Source organism: Bubalus bubalis, chromosome 19 (genome assembly GCF_019923935.1).
Source record: "Bubalus bubalis isolate 160015118507 breed Murrah chromosome 19, NDDB_SH_1, whole genome shotgun sequence".
NCBI classification, from domain to species: Eukaryota; Metazoa; Chordata; class Mammalia; order Artiodactyla; family Bovidae; genus Bubalus; species Bubalus bubalis.
The window spans coordinates 29896812-29916146 of record NC_059175.1 but is presented as its reverse complement, the minus strand read 5'-3'; the positions used below and the strand labels follow the sequence as shown (position 1 = coordinate 29916146).

Sequence of the window (19335 nt, the reverse complement as noted above, 5' to 3'; positions counted from 1 at the left end):
TTTACCAAAACAGGAAACTAGAAGTCATAAAAAAGAAGATACTCATTTTTGAATGGATAAAAAAATTTGTGTAGCAGGACTCCAAATATAAGCCAAAAGCTGAATCACAGATTACAAAAAATTTTGCAACCCTCATGACATACACATGGTTGATAACACAAGATTAATATTTGATAGACAAAGAACTTCAAAGAAAAAGAACAAAAGAGGGCAAAGCCTATTCACAAAAAATACATGCAAGTGGTGAACAAGTATATGAAAAGATGCTCAATCCCAGCTGTGGTCTGTGTCAAGTAATGAAACAAGGAGGTGGTTGGCCTGAGGTGTCTGTAATGTCTCAGTATCCTAGGAAAGCAAACCGAAATCGAAGCCAGAGTCAACACACTCAAATCCAAGAAAATGAAACCGAAGAACAACTAATCACAAAGAACCAACCAGGCTTCCCCAAATAAAGCAACCACCTAAGGTGTAGCTACTCAGACAATTTATTTTCTTTGTCTCTGATCTCTAAAAATGTCTTTCACTTGGCTTCTGTCAGTCGAGCAATCCTAAACCCTTTCATCTTGGTGCTGTCCAACTGAAACCAATGTTTGCCGAAACTCTAATAAATTTGAATGTGTCTCAGCTTACCTTATAACACGTGGTAACAGTTAAGGCAAGTATATAATTTATTAAAATAGTAGCCAAAATTACTTTTTTAAAAGGCAGTGTTGGTGAGAATGTGAGAAAATGTGCGCTTCATGCACTGTGGTAAAAACATAAATTGTTGGTAATATGTCTAAAAATAAGAGGATTTAACCTGTGTCACAGAAACTCTTCTCTTCAGAGTCTAGCCTAGAAAGATAAAAATATTAGTACTTTAAAATATTTATTATATAATTGCTCATGATGTAAAAAAGAAATGAAATTTTTAAAAACTGAATTAACCCGAATATCCATCTAGGAGATTGTCTAAATAAATTATGCTAAATGCATACTAAAAGAAACAAAACAGCTACTGAAAAAAGTGGATAAAGTTAAATTTTTATCTATTGATCTAGATGCCTCTTCCTATGTATGAGATTAATTCTGTTTTTATTTAAAACTTACTCTACCCAAAGAGAAAAGAATAAAATTATCATCAGCATTTGTCTCTCATATAAGCATCTACAGAAAATATTTATAGCTTTAAGAGCTTTGTGGGAGGCAATTGTCGGTCTGCTGGTCTGAAGCCAAGAGCGGGAGAAATGATTCCAGATAAGTATACCTATAGCATACCTTCCCTGGTAGCTCAGCTGGTAAGGAATCCCCCTTCAGTGCAGGAGACCTCGGTTCAATCCCTGGGTTGGGAAGATCCCCTGGAAAAGGGATAGGCTATCCACTCCAGTATTCTTGGGCTTCCCTGGTGGCTCAGATGGTAAAGAATCCACCCGCAATATGGGAGACCTGGGTTCTATCCTTGGTTTGGGAAGATCTCTTGGAGAAGGAAATGGCTACCCACTCCAGTATTCTTGCCTGGAGAATTCCAGGGACAGAGGAGCCTGGTGGGCTATAGTCCATGGGGTCACAAGGAGTCAGATACAACTGAACGACTTAAAAAAGCACAGCATTGAGCCTATTTTGTTGGTTCTCTTCATCACATAAGAAGAAGTCTGGAGACAACAATCTGGGCTAGTGTATGGCTTAAAGAAGGTAAGAATGTCCCAACCACACCTTATCTTTCTGTTTCCTGTTTCCACACTTTTCAAAATGGGCTTTTGTCTCCCTGGTTTATGGCTTCTTGAATCTGTGTTCCAGGATGGGGGAAAAAAAAAAAAAAAAGTACTGGGAGCTGGGGGAGAGGAAAGCCTGTTCTTATGAGACTTGCCTTTTATTTAGGAAGACTGCCTCTCCATGGACATTCTTAATAAAGCAAAAATGGATGATATGATTAACCAAATATTTTGATTCTTATAAAATGACCATACATGCCAGTGTGTGATCAATACTCATATTAGAATTATAGCTCATAAATTATAAGAATATTTGATTCCTTGATGGTACATCTAAAATGATTTCACATACACACACACGCACACATATGCATACATGCTCAGTGTGTGCATGCTCAGTCGCTTCAGTGTGTCCAACTCTTTGCAACCCCCTTGGACTGTAGCCCACCAGGCTCCTCTGTCCATGGGATTTCCCAGGCAAGAATACTGGAGTGGGTTGTCATTCCTGTCTCCAGGGGATCTTCCCGACCCAAGGACGGAAACTGTGTCTTATTTCTCCTGCATTGGCAAACAGATTCTTTACCACTGAGCCACCTGGGAAGCCCCCCCCACACACAATTTCTGTCTTGTTTTCAGCTGAAGCTCTAGAACACTAAATGCTACTAAGTAGCTCCATATCTCCAAGTAAGTACCAGGCTAAGTATGTAGCAATTCTGACCTTCCCTCCAATCCAAAGGACAGGAGAGACTGAGAATCCACTGAGACTCTCTCCCACCCCAACCTCATCAGTGGGAGGGTAGGAGGAGTGATTTTCCTCTGTCTCAAGCCAACCTAGAAAATGAACATCATACTCCCAAGAGGAGCTTAGTACTGGTTTCCTGGAGGGACACAATGGTGTCTGAGTCACAACTTAAAACATGGAGTTGCCAGGAGTAGTCTAGTGAGTCGGGGAGAAGCTGATGGAGAGAAAGAGAGGAAGCCCACCTAGGCCTTCTCCAATAGCTGACAGCCAACTTGAGATAAGGATGGAGAAAGGATAGAGTTTCAAATAAAGTTGACAGAGTTGTTTCTGTTTCTTATTGTACTGAACTGAACATGGAGTTACATGGCTAACATATTTTTGTGACTAGAAGGGACTGGAGGATTTATCTGAGGTCAACTAGAAAAATAATAGATCTTGTCATACATTTTCTCCAAGATGCTAGAAAGAAATAGCTCTTCAGAGCAGATTTGAATAAGCAGTCAGTGACAAGAACAGATAATATCTGACCCTTCAAGTATGTACATGTATGTCGATATTCTTACACAGGAATAGAGCCTTTTAGGATATAACAGAGACTGGTAACAGTAATTACCTGTGGATAAGAAAAAGGAAGAACTAGCATTGGAGAAGGAAATAGCAACCCACTCCAGTGTTCTTGCCTGGAGAATCCCAGGGATGGCAAAGCCTGGTGGGCTGCCATCTATGGGGTCACACAGAGTCAGACATGACTGAAGTGACTTAGCAGCAGCAGCAGGACTAAAGAAGACAGATTTTCACTGCTGTCCATTGGTCTCTGAATTAATGACCTTAGACATTTATTATTTAAGAAAAAACACGATTTTAAAAGGTTTATTGCAATTCTGTGGTGGCTCTATGTGTGTAAACATCAATTACAAATTGTATAAATATGGTAATTTATATGTAATTTATACAATTACAAATTATATAAATAAATAAAATTTTATTTATAAATAAATCAACTATGCTGCTAAGTCACTTCAGTCGTGTCCAACTCTGTGCGACCCCAGAGATGGCAGCCCACCAGGCTGCCCCGTCCCTGGGATTCTCCATCATGATTATTTGCTGACATATATACATGATACAAATATTTACATGAGAGTCAACTTTCTCCATTCCCCTGCATAATCTATGACCGCTTCAGCAATATGTGAACCATGAACTTCCTGATGTTCAAGCTGGTTTTAGAAAAGGCAGAGGAACCAGAGATCAAATTGCCAACATCCGCTGGATCATGGAAAAAGCAAGAGAGTTCCAGAAAAACATCTATTTCTGCTTTATTGACTACACCAAAGCCTTTGACTGTGTGGATCACAATCAACTGTGGAAAATTCTTCAAGAGATGGGAATACCAGACCACCTGATCTGCCTCTTGAGAAATTTGTATACAGGTCAGGAAGCAACAGTTAGAACTGGACATGGAACAACAGACTGGTTCCAAATAGGAAAAGGAGTACATCAAGGCTGTATATTGTCACCCTGCTTATTTAACTTATATGCAGAGTACATCATGAGAAACGCTGGACTGGAAGAAACACAAGCTGGAATCAAGATTGCCGGGAGAAATATCAATAACCACAGATATGCAGATGACACCACCCTTATGGCAGAAAGTGAAGAGGAACTCAAAAGCCTCTTGATTACGGTGAAAGTGGAGAGTGAAAAAGTTGGCTTAAAGCTCAACATTCAGAAAATGAAGATCATGGCATCTGGTCCCATCACTTCATGGGAAATGGGGAAACAGTGGAAACAGTGTCAGACTTTATTTTCTTGGGCTGTAAAATCACTGCAGATGGTGACTGCAGCCATGAAATTAAAAGACGCTTACTCCTTGGAAGGAAAGTTATGACCAACATAGACAGCATATTCAAAAGCAGAGACATTACTTTGCCAACAAAGGTTCGTCTAGTCAAGGCTATGGTTTTTCCTGTGGTCATGTATGGATGTGAGAGTTGGACTGTGAAGAAGGCTGAGCACCAAAGAATTGATGCTTTTGAACTGTGGTGTTGGAGAAGACTCTTGAGAGTCCCTTGGACTGCAAGGAGATCTAACCAGTCCATTCTGAAGGAAATCAGCCCTGGAATTTCTTTGGAAGGAATGATGCTAAAGCTGAAACTCCAGTACTTTGGCCACCTCATGCGAAGAGTTGACTCACTGGAAAAGACTCTGATGCTGGGAGGGATTGGGGGCAGGAGGAGAAGGGGACAACAGAGGATGAGATGGCTGGATGGCATCACTGACTCGATGGACGTGAGTCTGGGTGAACTCCGGGAGTTGGTGATGGACAGGGAGGCCTGGCGTGCTGCGATTCATGGGGTCGCAAAGAGTCGGACACGACTGAACGACTGAACTGAGGTTTTACTCTGAGATCAAGTCAACATTATTTTTAAGAAGTCCACTATGACCTTCTGTTCTGTAGTTTCTGAAACTTAAAACTCTGCTATGCTCCTGTATCTCTGATAAGATTTTTGAGGCCACAAGGAAATATTTCAGTTTCTCTCTCATTGTTTATTTGTGAGATGGGAAAATTCATGGACTAGTCAAAATAAATGCACAAGATTCTGAAATTTTTCATTTTGTGTTAAGTAGATACATATATCTCAACTTCACTTAACAATTGTGTTAAGTGAATTTCATATATCTCAATTTCCTATTATTTCTGAATTGTGCATATAAGCTTAGCAAGCTGATTTCTCACCTTTTAAGAATTCCTGGAGCTCATCGTTCTAGTTTTCAAAACCACTGGTGTAAGGAGCATGGGCTTCATGGTCACAGATCACAGTTTAATGCCGGTTCTGGCCCTTAATAAGCATGAGCAAATAGATCCCTTACCTTGGGAAAATCTAGGCTCTGATTTAGAGTGTTGCTTAAGGAATTAAAAACATTGGCACACATAAACTGGTTGGTACTTGGCAAATGTTTTGTATCATTTTACATATGCCACACCATTAAATCCCCACAGCAAACTTGTAAAGTGGGTTTTATTAACTTAGTTTTCTAAATAAGGAAAGTTAAAGTGCTGGAGCTGAGCCTGAATCTCAAACAAGAGATTTCAAAACAGCAAAGAGAATGGTTTAGGGAAGACAACATACTTCCATAGATGCATGGAAGTATCATATGTTGGACCTATGGGAAAAGAACATTATTTTCATTTTTTTCCTCATATCTAACTATAAATATAGACTTTCTATGTTAAAATTTCTCAACCGTATCAGACCTGCTGCTCCCTCTTTATAACAATAATTTATAACCCTCACTTTACTGTCCTGGAATAATATTTATAGATAACCTACTATACCCATGAAGTTAAATCTATCTATCTAATAACCCCACTATAATATAGGAGGAAATAAAAACATAGCAATTTAATTAAATAATTTGTATTTCAATACAAAATGTTCAGGCACAATTTCACTAGAAATCCCAGGTGGCCCTTGTGCTAAAGAACCCGCCTGCCAATGCAGGAGACATAAGAGACGTGAGTTTGAATCCTGGGTCAGGAAGATTTCCCTGGAGGAGGGCATGGCAACCCACTCCAGTATTCTTGCCTGCAGAATCCCATAGACAAAGGAGCCTCGTGGGTGGGCTACAGTTCGTGGGGTCGCAAATAGTCAAGACACAACTAAAGCAACTTATCACCAGCACATATATAGAACCACCAGGACTGTGACAACTAGCAGGTTTCAAAAAGCCACTGGAGAATGCCGTGGCTTTTGACCATAATACTTTATTTAGTATTAGTTTAATATTTATTTATTAGACTGCATCAGGTCCCAGTTGCGGGATCTTGGATGCAGCATGTGGACGTCTCTCTAGCTGTGGTGTGTGGACTCTAGGATGCAAAGGCTCAGTCGTTGTGGAAGGCAGGCTTAGTTGCACCACAGCATGTAGGCTCTTTGTTCCCCCACCAGGGATCAAACCTGCTTCCCCTGCATTGGAAGGTGAATTATTAACCACTGGACCACCAGGGAAGTCCCTTATCTATAATAGTTAAAATCTAAGGCCAGTAACAACCTTAATAGAAAAGATCATAATATCCATTTTCTTCCAGGAGAATGTCAACTAAATAAACATATATAGATAAATATATGTTTCACAGATTCTATTCCTTCCCCAAATCTTAAATCCACTTTCCTGCTGCCCTCTTCCTTCCAAAAAAAAGATGATAGATTAAAGGAAAAATGCATTTCTTGTCCATTGGCCTTTTCTCATTCCACTGCTTAGGCCCCAAATTTTAGATACTTTCTCTTCCCTACATTCAATTCAAGATCTATATTCACTCCCACTATCTTCACTGCTATTGTCTCTTCAAGTCACTGAGTTTTTGCCTGAAATATGGCAAACTGTCTTCTAGTTGATTTCTCTGCTTCCAAATTTGATGTTTTATAATCTATTTCCAAATCAGTCAGTGTTATGGACTGAATTGTGTCTCTTTAGCATTCATACGTTTATGCTCTAACCTCCAATGTAACTGTACTTGGAGAGAGAGGTTTTATGGAAAAAATTAATGTTAAACATGGTCTTAAGGGTAGGGCTCTAATATGATAGGCCTCTCTCCTTATAATAAGAGGCCCAGGAGAGCTCAGTTTTTACCATGTGAGGACACAGCAAGTGGGGAGTTGACTTCATGCCAGGAAGAGAGCTCTCACCAGAACCCAAGTATGCTGGCACCTTCATCTTGAATTTCCAGCCTTTAGAACCATGAGAAAATAAATTTCTGTTGTTAGGTCCCCCAGCTTATGGTATTAAAAAGCCTAATGCATAGAGTAATTAAAAAAAAAAAAAAACCTAAGTCACACCATGCATCCCTCTGAGTGGAACACTCCACTGGATTCTTACTCCTCTGAGTATTAGGTAAGAGTCCTAGCGATCCTAGATATTGCCTCTAGGAACCTATAAATTCTGGCTTCTTTCCTTCCTAATTCCATTTCCTACTACTCTCCCCTCTATCACTTCCCTTCAACCACAGTGCCCTCCTCTTATTCTTCAACCCACCAGGCATATTCCCATCTCAGGGCCTCTGTGCCAACTATTCCTTCTGACAGAATTCTCTTTTCTCAAGTCATGATTCACTTCTCACTTCCTTTGAGCCTTTGCTCAAATATTAATGACTTAATGAAAAAAATAATGAATTTATGGTATCTAAGTGTCAGTTTAATACACTCGCAACTTTATAGAGTTAAATTGTATCACCTGTTATAGCTTAAAGGAATACAAATTATAACTTCCTTTTAGTAACAAAATGTTTGATTTTTAATACCCTCAAGGATTATTGCAGTAAATCCAAATAAATATTCCAGCTCCTAATTAAGATAGGAATGCGAGTAGATAAATTAAATCACCTGAAATGACCTTATATTAATAGTTTTACTGATTTTGATGAATTTTTTCAGCAGATATTTGTTAAGTACCCACTATGCAAGATTAATTGGCCACTGAAGAATCAAAAATAAAACAGTCCTTACTTCAAGGAGCTCACAGAGTAGTAGGGACCAACTTATGTTGAAATAATCACTGCTTTTAACACAATGCAAAACTTAAACACAATTCCTTAATAGTTTTTATTTCCTTTTTTTTTTAAAGTTAAACCCAAGTAAAAGTATACTCCTCTTTTTGTGAATTATATCATTAAACTACATATCAACTAGCATAGAGATTGATATGGAATTATTTTCCTAAAAATTAGCACTAGTCATCTATGAGTGATGCTTTCATCATTTGAAAAGTAAGCATGTATCAAAAAACATGTTAGATCAGTATTTTCAATAACAGGTCTCAACCTCAAGAACTAAAATTGAAAAGTGATGTTATTATATCCAAAAATGAAACGAGCAAATTTAGCCAAGGGAAAGAGGTTTCGCTCAAGAATGTTCCTAAAGTGTTTCTGGCCAAAATTTTGCCCTGTTTCTAAACAGGCTGCTGCTGCTGCTGCTGCTAAGTCGCTTCAGTCGTGTCCGACTCTGTGCGACCCCATAGACGGCAGCCCACCAGGCTCCACCGTCCCTGGGATTCTCCAGGCAAGAACACCGGAGTGGGTTGCCATTTCCCTCTCCAATGCAGGAAAGTGAAAAGTGAAAGGGAAGTTGCTCAGTCGTGTCCGACTCTTAGCGACCCCACGGACTGCAGCCCACCAGGCTCCTCCGTCCAAGGGATTTTCCAGGCAAGAGTGCTGGAGTGGGGTGCCATTGCCTTCTCCCGGCAACATACCCTATTTAAAAGTTTCACTCCTCCCCGCCACATCTCGGAAAACCTATCGGTGCACGAGTTCTTCCTTTCAACAAACTCCTAGGATCAAGAAAAAAAACCAAGCTGTAGAAGCTCTATGATTGGCTAAGAAGTGAATGACGTAAGGTTTCTCAAGCCCACTAAGAATCATCCGCCCCAAACTGGCTCAGATTCCACCTTTTGATTGGTCCTTACGGCAAGAAGGCAGGGACAATTGCTAAAGTTGACCTCTGGGACCGAACCCCAGGAAAAGATGGCGGCGACCAGGTGCTGGAGGTTTGTGCTCCGTAGTCCAGGGCTGTCATTGCACACCGCGGCCGAGGCCGCCGTCACGGCTCCAGAAGTGACCGGATCAGATGTCAAGGCGGCCCCAGTCGCGCGCTACCCGCCGATCGTGGCCTCCCTAACTGCCGACAGCAAGGCGGCACGGCAGCGGCGAGTGGAGCGATGGCAGGCCACTGTGCACGCGGCCAAGTCAGTGGACGAGAAGCTGCGAATTCTTACCAAGATGCAGTTCATGAAATACGTAGTTTACCCGCAGACCTTCGCCCTGAACGCTGACCGCTGGTACCAGAGCTTCACTAAGACCGTGTTCCTCTCGGGGCTACCGCCGCCGCAGGCCCAGCCAGATCGGGAGCCCGCGCAGGTTGTGGACCTTGCTGCCCTGCGCGCGGCCGTCTGTGACTGCCTCCTGCAGGAGCACTTTTTTCTGCGGCGCAAGAAGCGTGCGCCCATCTACCAGGAACGCTACGCCGTCGCCTCACCCTTCTTGGACCAACTGGTAGCTTCCCTCACCGGCTTGCTCAGCGCTTACAATCCCGTCCTGGCTGCCGCCGCCCTCGGTAAGCCTTGGGCCGCCTTGGGGCGGGGGAGGTGGGGATAGTAGGGGACCGTGGGTGCGTGCTAAGTCGCTTCAGTAGTGTCCGACTCTTTACTGCCTCATGGCCTGTAGTTCGCCAGGCTCCTCTGTCCATGGAATTTTTCAGCCAAGAATACTGGAGTGGGTTGCCGTACCCTGCTCCAGGGGATCTTCCCCTCCCAGGGATGGAGCCGGCTCTCCTGTCTTCTGTATTGGCAGGCGGGTTCTTTACCACTAGCGCCACCTGGGAAGCCTGGTAAGGTCTCTCTCTGGGCCAAATTTGCCCCCTCTTCATTTCTTTCTGCTTGGTCAGTTCTTTCCCAGTCCTTTCGCTCCTAGCTAGGGGCCGCGTCCGGAGACTGGGTTGCCGTGTCTGCTTCCACTTACTAACTGTACTGCTTAGTGAAGGTCCAGCCAAATGGAAGAGTAGTGCTGGTTAAAAGAAGGGGCTCCTAGAGAGCGGGACAGACCTCGGGTTGCCTTTTCGCTCTTCCACCAAGTTACTGACCTTTTGGCGGTTTATAAACCGATTTTGGCCTAGTTTTTCCTTATTTTCAAGATGAGAATACGATAATAGTACCACTTGGTCATAGAACTGTTAAGATTAAAGATGGTATTGATTAAAATACCTAACGTATATTTAGCACTTTATGCCTGACCTTGTTCTGTACTTTATATGTGCCAAATTTAATCCTTACGATAACTTTACAGTAGGTAGCACTGTATTCATTAAAACCAAACAAACCCAAAGCACAGAGTCATAAAGTGCATTTAGTCAAAGAACCTATTGCTGGTAGATTTGGAGGACAGGCTTCAAACCCATTCATTTTGGGTTTCCAATAAACAGTAAAACTTCTGTTTTACTGTTAAAAGCAGGCTTGAAAAATAATTAATGGATAATATTTTAAAGATCAGTGTTTCTGAGGCGTTCATGATTTTGTATCTGCCACCCCTGTAGGTATCTTAATAAATATTTATTGAGTTAATGTTACTATAACTGTAGGTGTATGTTCAACTGAGTCCTGTAGTGTGCTTGTTACTTCCCTGCCAGTTGGGAATGAAGTGGTCTCCAGGGAAACATCACAGACTTTGCTCATGATTGATGGCCGGGGAAAGTTGACTTAATCTGCTCAAGACCTAGGTTCCTCTTGTATGTAATGGAGATGATGGCAACCTTTATGTACAGTTGGGAAGGTCCCCTGGAGGCGGAAATGGCAACCCACTCCAGTATTTTTGCCTAGAGAATCCCATGGACAGAGGAGCCTGGCGGGCTACAGTCCATGGGGTCGCAAAAAGTCGGACACGACTGAGCGACTAATACTAAAACTTATACATATCTTTGAGAATTATTGTGAAGATTGAGTTAGTAATTCATGAGACAGCTGTGACTCTTACTAAACTTTTTATATCTGGTTAGATTGCTGTTGCTCTTATTTTGGGTTTATTCTTAACTGAGAAACTTCTTTGGTCACAATGCTTAATGTACTGTGGCACAGGTAGAGAATAACAGTTTGAGCATTATGTTTATGTTGTGATCATTTAAGTTATCACATAATTCAAACGTTAATTTGCACCAAAGGGTAATTTTTGGTGTATTTTCAATTAGCACAGTTGTTCTTGAATTCTGTGTTGCTGAGCCTGGTATTCTAAGAATAACTAGATTTGTTCAGATTATCAGATAAAAATGTTTTGAATATCTTTTGATAGATTGTAACCGCCCAGTTCACTTCTACTGGTTGCGAGGTGAAGAAATTATTCCTAGTGGTCATCGGAAAGGTCGAATTGATGCTGTGCGATACCAAATAAACGATAAACCACACAACCAGATTCGAATATCCAGACAACTCCCTGAGGTAAGGATGTATTGCTTATGTGTCTGTGGACAGTTGAAGAGGAAATATCAGCATGCTAGGTCAGTGGTCCCTAACTTTTTTGACACCAGGGGCTGGTTTTTGTGGGAGACAGTATTTCCCTGGACTTGGGGCAGAAGTTGGTGGGGAATGATTTCAGGATGATTCAAGTGTGTTACATTTATTGTGCACTTAATTTCTATTATTATTAAGTTGTGATATATAATGAAATAATTATAGAACTCACCATAATGCAGAGTCAGTGGGAGCCCTGAGTTTGTTTGTCGCAACTAGACAGTCCCATCTGGGGGTGATGGGAGACCATGACACCAGAAGTATGTTGCTTATGTCCTGTCTGTAATTTCGTTTTGCCTGCTGTCACTGCAGAAAACCCTGCTTCACAAAGATAGGATGTTGGAAATGGAAGTAGGCTTTTCAGTGCTTTTGTGGCGGTTTGATAATCTGCCTTGCCTAAACATATGGAGATTTGAAGTTGTCTCAAACATATTTTTAAGACCACTGTTGTTTGTGATCTCAAGCAGTATTGTGAGCCACGGGGAGCAGCTGTAAATACAGACAAGGCTTTGCTCACCTGCTGCGCACCTCTTGCTTTACAGCCCAGTTCCTGACAGGCCGTGGACCAGTACCTGTCCATAGCCCAGGAGTCGGGGACCCCTGTGCTAGGTAATGGGTTAGGAAGGATAAAAAGCTTTGGGTAGAGCCCTTTCCTTTCAAGTGTATTTGGAGTACATCTCATCTGAAATGCTTTTTCAGCTTTTTAACTGTATATTCTGCAGAGGTCAGATAATAATTTTAAGTGAGGTTAAGACATCAGTTTTCAGGACCATACAAATCTTTTCATTTTCTTAATATAAAAATGCTGATGATAGTTTATGATTATAATTTATAGTGAACTATCCTATCTCATTGTAAATCGCATTTTTACAGCTAGAAGTATTCATTTTACAGGTATCCAGTTCTTTTGGAGAAAGCAAGTGTATTCTGAATATTATCTGTTTGTCCATGTCAGAGGTTGACACATTTCTTCTGCAAAGGTCCAAATAGTAAATATTTTAGGCTTTAGGGGCCATAAGTTTCTGTTGCATTCTCAGTTCTCATCATGTAAAAATAGCCCTGTACCATATATAAATGAATTTACGTGACTATGTTCCAGTAAAACTTTATTTGGAAAAACAGTTAGCTGGCTAGATTTGGCCCATCATTAGATGTTAGAGTTTAATCATTTAAGATTTTTAACTATTAAGAATGTAAGTAAAATATATGCTAGTGTTGCTGTGAATTTACTTATGACTTTTTTCTTTAAGTTTGTGCCACTGGATTATTCTGTACCTGTAGAAGTCCCTGTTAAAAATTGTAAGCCAGACAAACTCCCATTATTCAAACGGCAATATGAAAATGCCATCTTTATTGGTAAGTTTCTCGTTTAATAAATGTGTTCAAAGTGTCCTGTGCAAATTTGCATAATTAATTATTGATGACCGAGAAGTTCAGCCTGTCCATGAGCAATGTAACTCACCTCAGGTTGCAATATACATGAAAATTGAAAGAAAATATTCTTTCAACTTACCATTTAAAATTTTATGTTTCTACTGAATTACAATATTTAAGGTTAAAAAACAGTTATAGTTTCTGATTTAACTTTACTCTGCCTGAAAGTCACTAGGTCCATGCAAATGACACATTTCTTTTCCTCGTTATGACTAATTTTTCGGCGCACACGCATGCGCACACACATGCGCACACGCATACGTATATATATATACACACACACACACGAACACACCACATTTTCTTTATCCATTCTTTTGTTGAAGGATATTTAGGTTGCTTGCATATCCTGGTTTTGTAAATAGTGCTGCTATGAACATTGGGATTCATGTATCTTTTGCAATTCTGGTTTTCTCCAGATATGTGCTAAGGATTGGGACTGCTGGGTCACATGGTATTTCTGTTCTTAATTTTTAAAGGAATCTCCATGCTGTTCTCCATAGTGAATATATCCATTTACATTCCCACCAATGGTGTAGGCAAGTTCCCCTGTCACCACACCTTCAGCATTTGTTGTGTATTTTTGATGATGGCCATTTTGACTGGTATGAAGTGGTACCTCATGGTAGTTTTCTTTTGCGCTTCTCTAATAATCAGTGATGCTGAGCATCTTTTCATGTGACTTTTGGCCATCTATATGCCTTTGTTGGAGAAATGTCTATTTAGGTCTTCTGTCCATGTTTTGATTGGGTTATTTGTTTTTTGATATTGAGCTGCATGAGCTAATTGTTTATTTTGGAGATTAATCCCTTTAGTGCCACTGAACTATACAGTTAAATATGGTTAAAATAGTATGTTTTAATGTGACTTTTACCATAATTTAAAAAACATAAAAAATAGTTATACATGTTATGCTTTGTTGATTTGTTATTTATATGGAAAAGTATGTTTTTTCAAAAATGAAAAAGTATAGAGCTGAATTTGAGATAGTGATTGAGTTTTTTCAACAAAAGCCTCCCATTTGTGTAACAAACTATGATAACCATCAGGAATATAAAAATTAGTCTCTGCCCTCATGCAGCTTATACTTGGGCTATTTTTTCCCTATTTATTAATTCCTAGCTGACTGAAAATCATTTTTAAGAAAGCAGCTGTATGCTGGTCCTCCAGAACTGTTTTATCAGTCCTATATCAATCACTGTGGTGGTCTTGGAGAGTGAATTATGGGGAACTTTTGGTTGAAAACACTTTCCACTAAAATCAAGAATGTCAGCATTGTAAAGAAAGTTTTTAAAGTTATGAAATGTTTGCATCCTTTGGTGAATATGACCAGGAGAATAACAAATTGCCCAATGATGACCAAGGAGTTTGAGAAAACTGACATAATAGGGAATTATAAATTTTACATATATTCTTTGGACTGATGATAGCTGGCAGATTGTACTTTCAGGTGAAATTTTTTATAAACAATAAGTAAACCAAGCTTTCCATTCATGTATTTTGAGTGCTGATCACATAATGAGTAGAGGAGATATATGCGTTTGAAGTAAATACTGAGGACGTGTTTCTAGATTCCCTACTTGTGCATTTCATCTGAAATGTTTTTATTTTGCTCTCAGGAACAAAGACAGCAGATCCACTCTGTTATGGACATACCCAGTTTCATCTGCTACCTGACAAATTAAAAAGGGAACGGCTTTTGAAACAAAACTGTGCTGATCAGATAGAAGTCATTTTTAGAGCTAATGCTATTGCAAGCCTTTTCGCTTGGACTGGAGCACAGGCTATGTATCAAGGTAAAACTAGTTTTATGGCATCAATGTTACTGGGAAACATTTTAAGAATTTAGCAGGTCAAATTATTTTCTTTAGGTTAAAACGTAGGTAGAATCTTAACATTTTGAAAACTTGCATTGGCACACAATGCAATTGTTTTAAAATCCATAATTAAATATTTTACATTTGTAGTTGGTTAGTGACACTTTGGTAGTTACCATCATCTTTTACTTTGACCATTTTTGTGTGAATGCATTTTTTTTCTGATGATATTCTCAAATATTTCAAAGACTAGCTAACTGAATCAACTCTGGATGATAACAGCTTTCTGAAACTAGAAAATGAACTGCTTTCATGGATTAAATTTTAGATTAAATCACGGTTATCATGTATAATTTCTTTGAGGACCATATCTAGGGTGTAGATTGGGAGACAGTTCATTCAGTTAATGGCTTATGGTTTTTACATACCAGGCACTGTTGGCTTTGGAGATACAGTGTTGAATGAGAGAGATCCTGCTTTCCTGGAGCTTATAGTAGGGATAGTAAAAGATAGTAAACATGTAGTGTTTTTGAAAGTATTAATCACTTCAGTCATGTCCAACTCTATGTGGCCCTATGGACTGTAGCCCACCAGGCTTCTCTGTCCATGGGAATTTTCCAGGCAAGAATAGTGGAGTGGATAGCCATTCCCTCCTTCAGGGAATCTTCCAATTAGTGGTGATGCTCTGAAGAGAATATACTAGATGGAAGGTAGAATGTGCATAGGGTACAGGTATAAATGAGGCATGGGGTAGAATCACTTTAGACGTTTAGAGTTAATTCAGGAGAGGTCTCTAAAGATTTTCATTTGAACAGAGACCTGAGGATGAGGAGCCCTCTTTGCATTAACTTGTGGGAAGGATACTTCCAGACAAAGGGAATGACAGGTAGCTCTGAGGTAGGAACAAACTCGAAGTGTTTAAGGAACATCATGAAGGCTGATGAAGAAAGGGAGTGGGAGAATGAAGATAGGGAGCTGGAGTGAGATAGAGGGAGCTGGAGGCATGTCACAGAGGACTTTCAGAGCCCATTGGGAACCACTTGACTTTTGTTACAAAACCAAAAGTAATAGAATTCATACCTAGGTTGCTGCTGCTGCTGCTGCTGCTGCTGCTAAGTCGCTTCAGTCGTGTCCGACTCTGTGCAACCCATAGATGGCAGCCCACCAGGCTCCCCTGTCCCTGGTATTCTCCAGGCAAGAACATTGGAGTGGGTTGCCATTTCCTTCTCCAGTGCATGAAAGTGAAAAGTGAAAGTGAAGTCGCTCAGTCGTGTCCGACTCTTCTCGACCCCGTGGACTGCAGCCTACCAGGCTCCTCTGTCCATGGGATTCTCCAGGCAAGAGTACTGGAGTGGGGTGCTGCTACTCCTATATAAACATCCAGGAGGAGTTTTAACAGTGATTTAATTATTGCCAGGCTCACCTTTTTTTTCCTTTGTATATGTATTTTTAACCTCATACTCACAATTGTTGACTTATGTCTTTATAATAGAACTAACTAGACGAGTAGGAATACAAGTAGACAATCAGAAAAATTCAGAGGAAACTTTATTGAAGATGTTAGAATGGCATTGTTTATTCATGAAAAATAAAGTACTTCTTTTTATATTATAATTAATTCTGTATTTTAACAATACTGTTTATTGGCTGCCTTCATTAAAGTTGATATAAAATATATATGTGGCAAAATGTACAACTTACTGCATGCCCCTTGAATTTAAAAGTATTAAAGCTAGTCAGCCTGGACCAAGAAACAGCCAGAAAATTTGAATAATAAAGATATTCAGATATCCTAGAACCTTATGATGACATAAAATACACTAGGCAAAATGAAAACAACTCATAAAACCGATTTTGAATTATAAATTAAGACATAGAATTCATCTGATAACTACATGGTTGAAGTTCTTAGAAAGTCAAGGGTTTTTCTGAGGGCTTTTTTTTTTTGTAGATTTGGTGAAATAAATGTCTGTAATAGTTATAGGGTTGTAGATGCTGCTGGTATAAGGGAAATTTGAACATATTTAGGGTTGGTGATAATGATGTGGAGACCTCTGCATAAATGGACCTCACTTCTCTTCTTAGGTGAAGTGAGTTAAGGTTGAAATCTGATGAAGTCCAAAGTTGTTGAAAAAGTGTATCATGAACTTTGTGGCTCCTAGAAGGAAGGAAATAGTTTTTGATGCAGAAATGGAATATAGAATTAGGATGGAGAAGATAGCGAAAACATTGAGATCTTTAGAAATTTGGCAGGTAAAATATCCAGTTTATAGGAGGTATTTTATATCCTCTAGTGTGCATGTTTTGTTTTGGTAAAATATATTCTGTATATGAGTTTCAGCACAACTTTTCTTCTACAGGATTCTGGAGTGAAGCAGACGTTACTCGACCTTTTGTCTCCCAGGGTGTGATCACGGATGGAAAATACTTCTCCTTTTTCTGTTACCAGTTAAACACTTTAGCACTGACTGCACAAGCTGATCAAAACAACCCTCGTATAAATATATGTTGGGGGACACAAAGTATGCCTCTTTATGAAACAATCGAAGATAATGATGTCAAAGGTTTTAATGACGACGTTTTACTTCAGTTAGTTCACTTTCTACTAAATAGACCAGAAGAAGACAAAGCACAGCTGTTGGTAAATTAAGAAAAAACATTTGCTTTGGGACTTTGGGAATACTTAAATTTCACTGAAGGAACAATAAAAGAAATTTTGGTAATGAGACTTCTGTCAAATAGTAAATACATTGATTTTGAGACAAATGTTTCTTTACGTTAACCTGTGATTAGACCTTTCATTTTGCTCAAGGTACTAAGAGATTTAATTTTAGATACAGTATGTTGATTTAAATAATTTCATTCATATGTGGCTAACTGATGAGACTAATGGAATAATCTTCAATACTTGGTGTTATTTGTTTCTGTGTGTAAGCGCATATCACTTACTGCATACCACTCACTGCATGACAGGCCAGTAATCTGAGAGACAAGAAATTGGGGCAAGGAAAATGACTTTATTTGGAAAGCCAGCAAGCTGAGAAGATGACAAACTAATGTCCTAAAGAATGATTTTAATTTGAGATAGAATTTTAGCTTTTATGCTAGGGAAGGAGGAGGGAAGCAGGGTGCCTGATCAGATTGTGGACCTTATTCTGATTGGATGGTAATGAGATAATCAGGTGGTATTTTGGGAGTCAACATTATCAACCTGATTCCAACCTGGCTGGGGTCTTAGAATATTAATTATAACCCTCAAGGAGGAACTAAAGGTCTTTGACTTTGTTTTATGACTATGTTTTATTTTGTCTTCAGTTCAGTTCAGTCTCTCAGTCATGTCCAACTCTTTGCCACCCCATAAACTGCACACACCAGGCTTCCCTGTCCATCACTAGCTGCCGGAGTCTACCCAAACTCATGTCCATGGAGTCGGTGATGCCATCCAACCATCTCATCCTCTGTCGTCCCCTTCTCCTCCTGCCCCCAATCCCTTCCAGCATCAGGGTCTTTTCAAATGAGTCAGCTCTTTGCAGCATCAGGTGGCCAAAGTATTGAAGTTTCAGCTTCAACATCAGTCCTTCCAATGAACACCCAGGACTGATCTCCTTTAGGATGGACTGGTTAGATCTCCTTGCAGTCCAAGGGACTCTCAAAGAGTCTTCTCCAACACCACAGTTGAAAAGCATCAATTCTTTGGTACTCAGCTTTCTTAATGGTCCAACTCTCACATCCATACATGACTACTGGAAAAACCATAGCCTTGACTAGATGGACCTTTGTTGACGAAGTAATGTCTCTGCTTTTTAATATGCTGTCTAGGTTGGTCATAACTTTCCTTCCAAGGAGTAAGCGTCTTTTAATTTCATGGCTGCAGTCACCATCTGCAATGATTTTGGAGCCCCCAAAAATAAAGGCAGCCACTGTTTCCACTGTTTGCCCATCTATTTGCCATGAAGTGATGGGACCGGATGCCATGATCTTTGTTTTCTGAATGTTGAGCTTTAAGCCAACTTTTCACTCTCCTCTTTCCCTTTCATCAAGAGGCTGTTTAGTTCTTCTTCACTTTCTGCTATAAGGGTGGTGTCATCTGCATATCTGAGGTTATTGATATTTCTCCCTGCAGTCTTGATTCCAGCTTGTGTTTCTTCCAGCCCAGTGTTTCTCATGATGTACTCTGCATATAAGTTAAATAAGCAGGGTGACAATATGCAGCCTTGACATACTCCTTTTCCTATTTGGAACCAGTCTGTTGTTCCATGTCCAGTTCTAACTGTTGCTTCCTGACCTGCATACAGGTTTCTCAATAGGCTGGTTAGGTGGTCTGGTATTCCCATCTCTTTCCGAATTTTCCACACTTTATTGTGATCCACACAGTCAAAGGCTTTGGCATAGTCAGTAAAGCAGAAATAGATGTTTTTCTGGAACTCTCCTGCTCTTTCAATGATCCAGCGGATGTTGGCCATTTGATCTCTGGTTCCTCTGCCTTTTCTAATTACAGCTTGAACATCAGGAAGTTCATGATTCACATATTGCTGAAGCCTGGCTTGGAGAATTTTGAGCATTACCTTACTAGCGTGTAAGATGAGTGCAATTGTGTGATATT

At 40.0% G+C, this 19335-nt stretch overlaps 1 protein-coding gene across 1 annotated transcript; it reads left to right on the top strand.

Moving 5' to 3' along the window:
* Positions 1-8925: 8925 nt before the first annotated feature.
* On the top strand, positions 8926-17639 carry MRPS30 (mitochondrial ribosomal protein S30). Its single transcript, XM_006043035.3, has 5 exons — positions 8926-9539; positions 11264-11409; positions 12732-12837; positions 14535-14711; positions 17093-17639. Exons 1-5 carry the CDS (start codon positions 8951-8953, stop codon positions 17380-17382), a joined length of 1308 nt encoding a protein of 435 aa, XP_006043097.1. The 5' UTR covers positions 8926-8950; the 3' UTR covers positions 17383-17639.
* The last annotated feature ends 1696 nt before the right edge of the window (positions 17640-19335 follow it).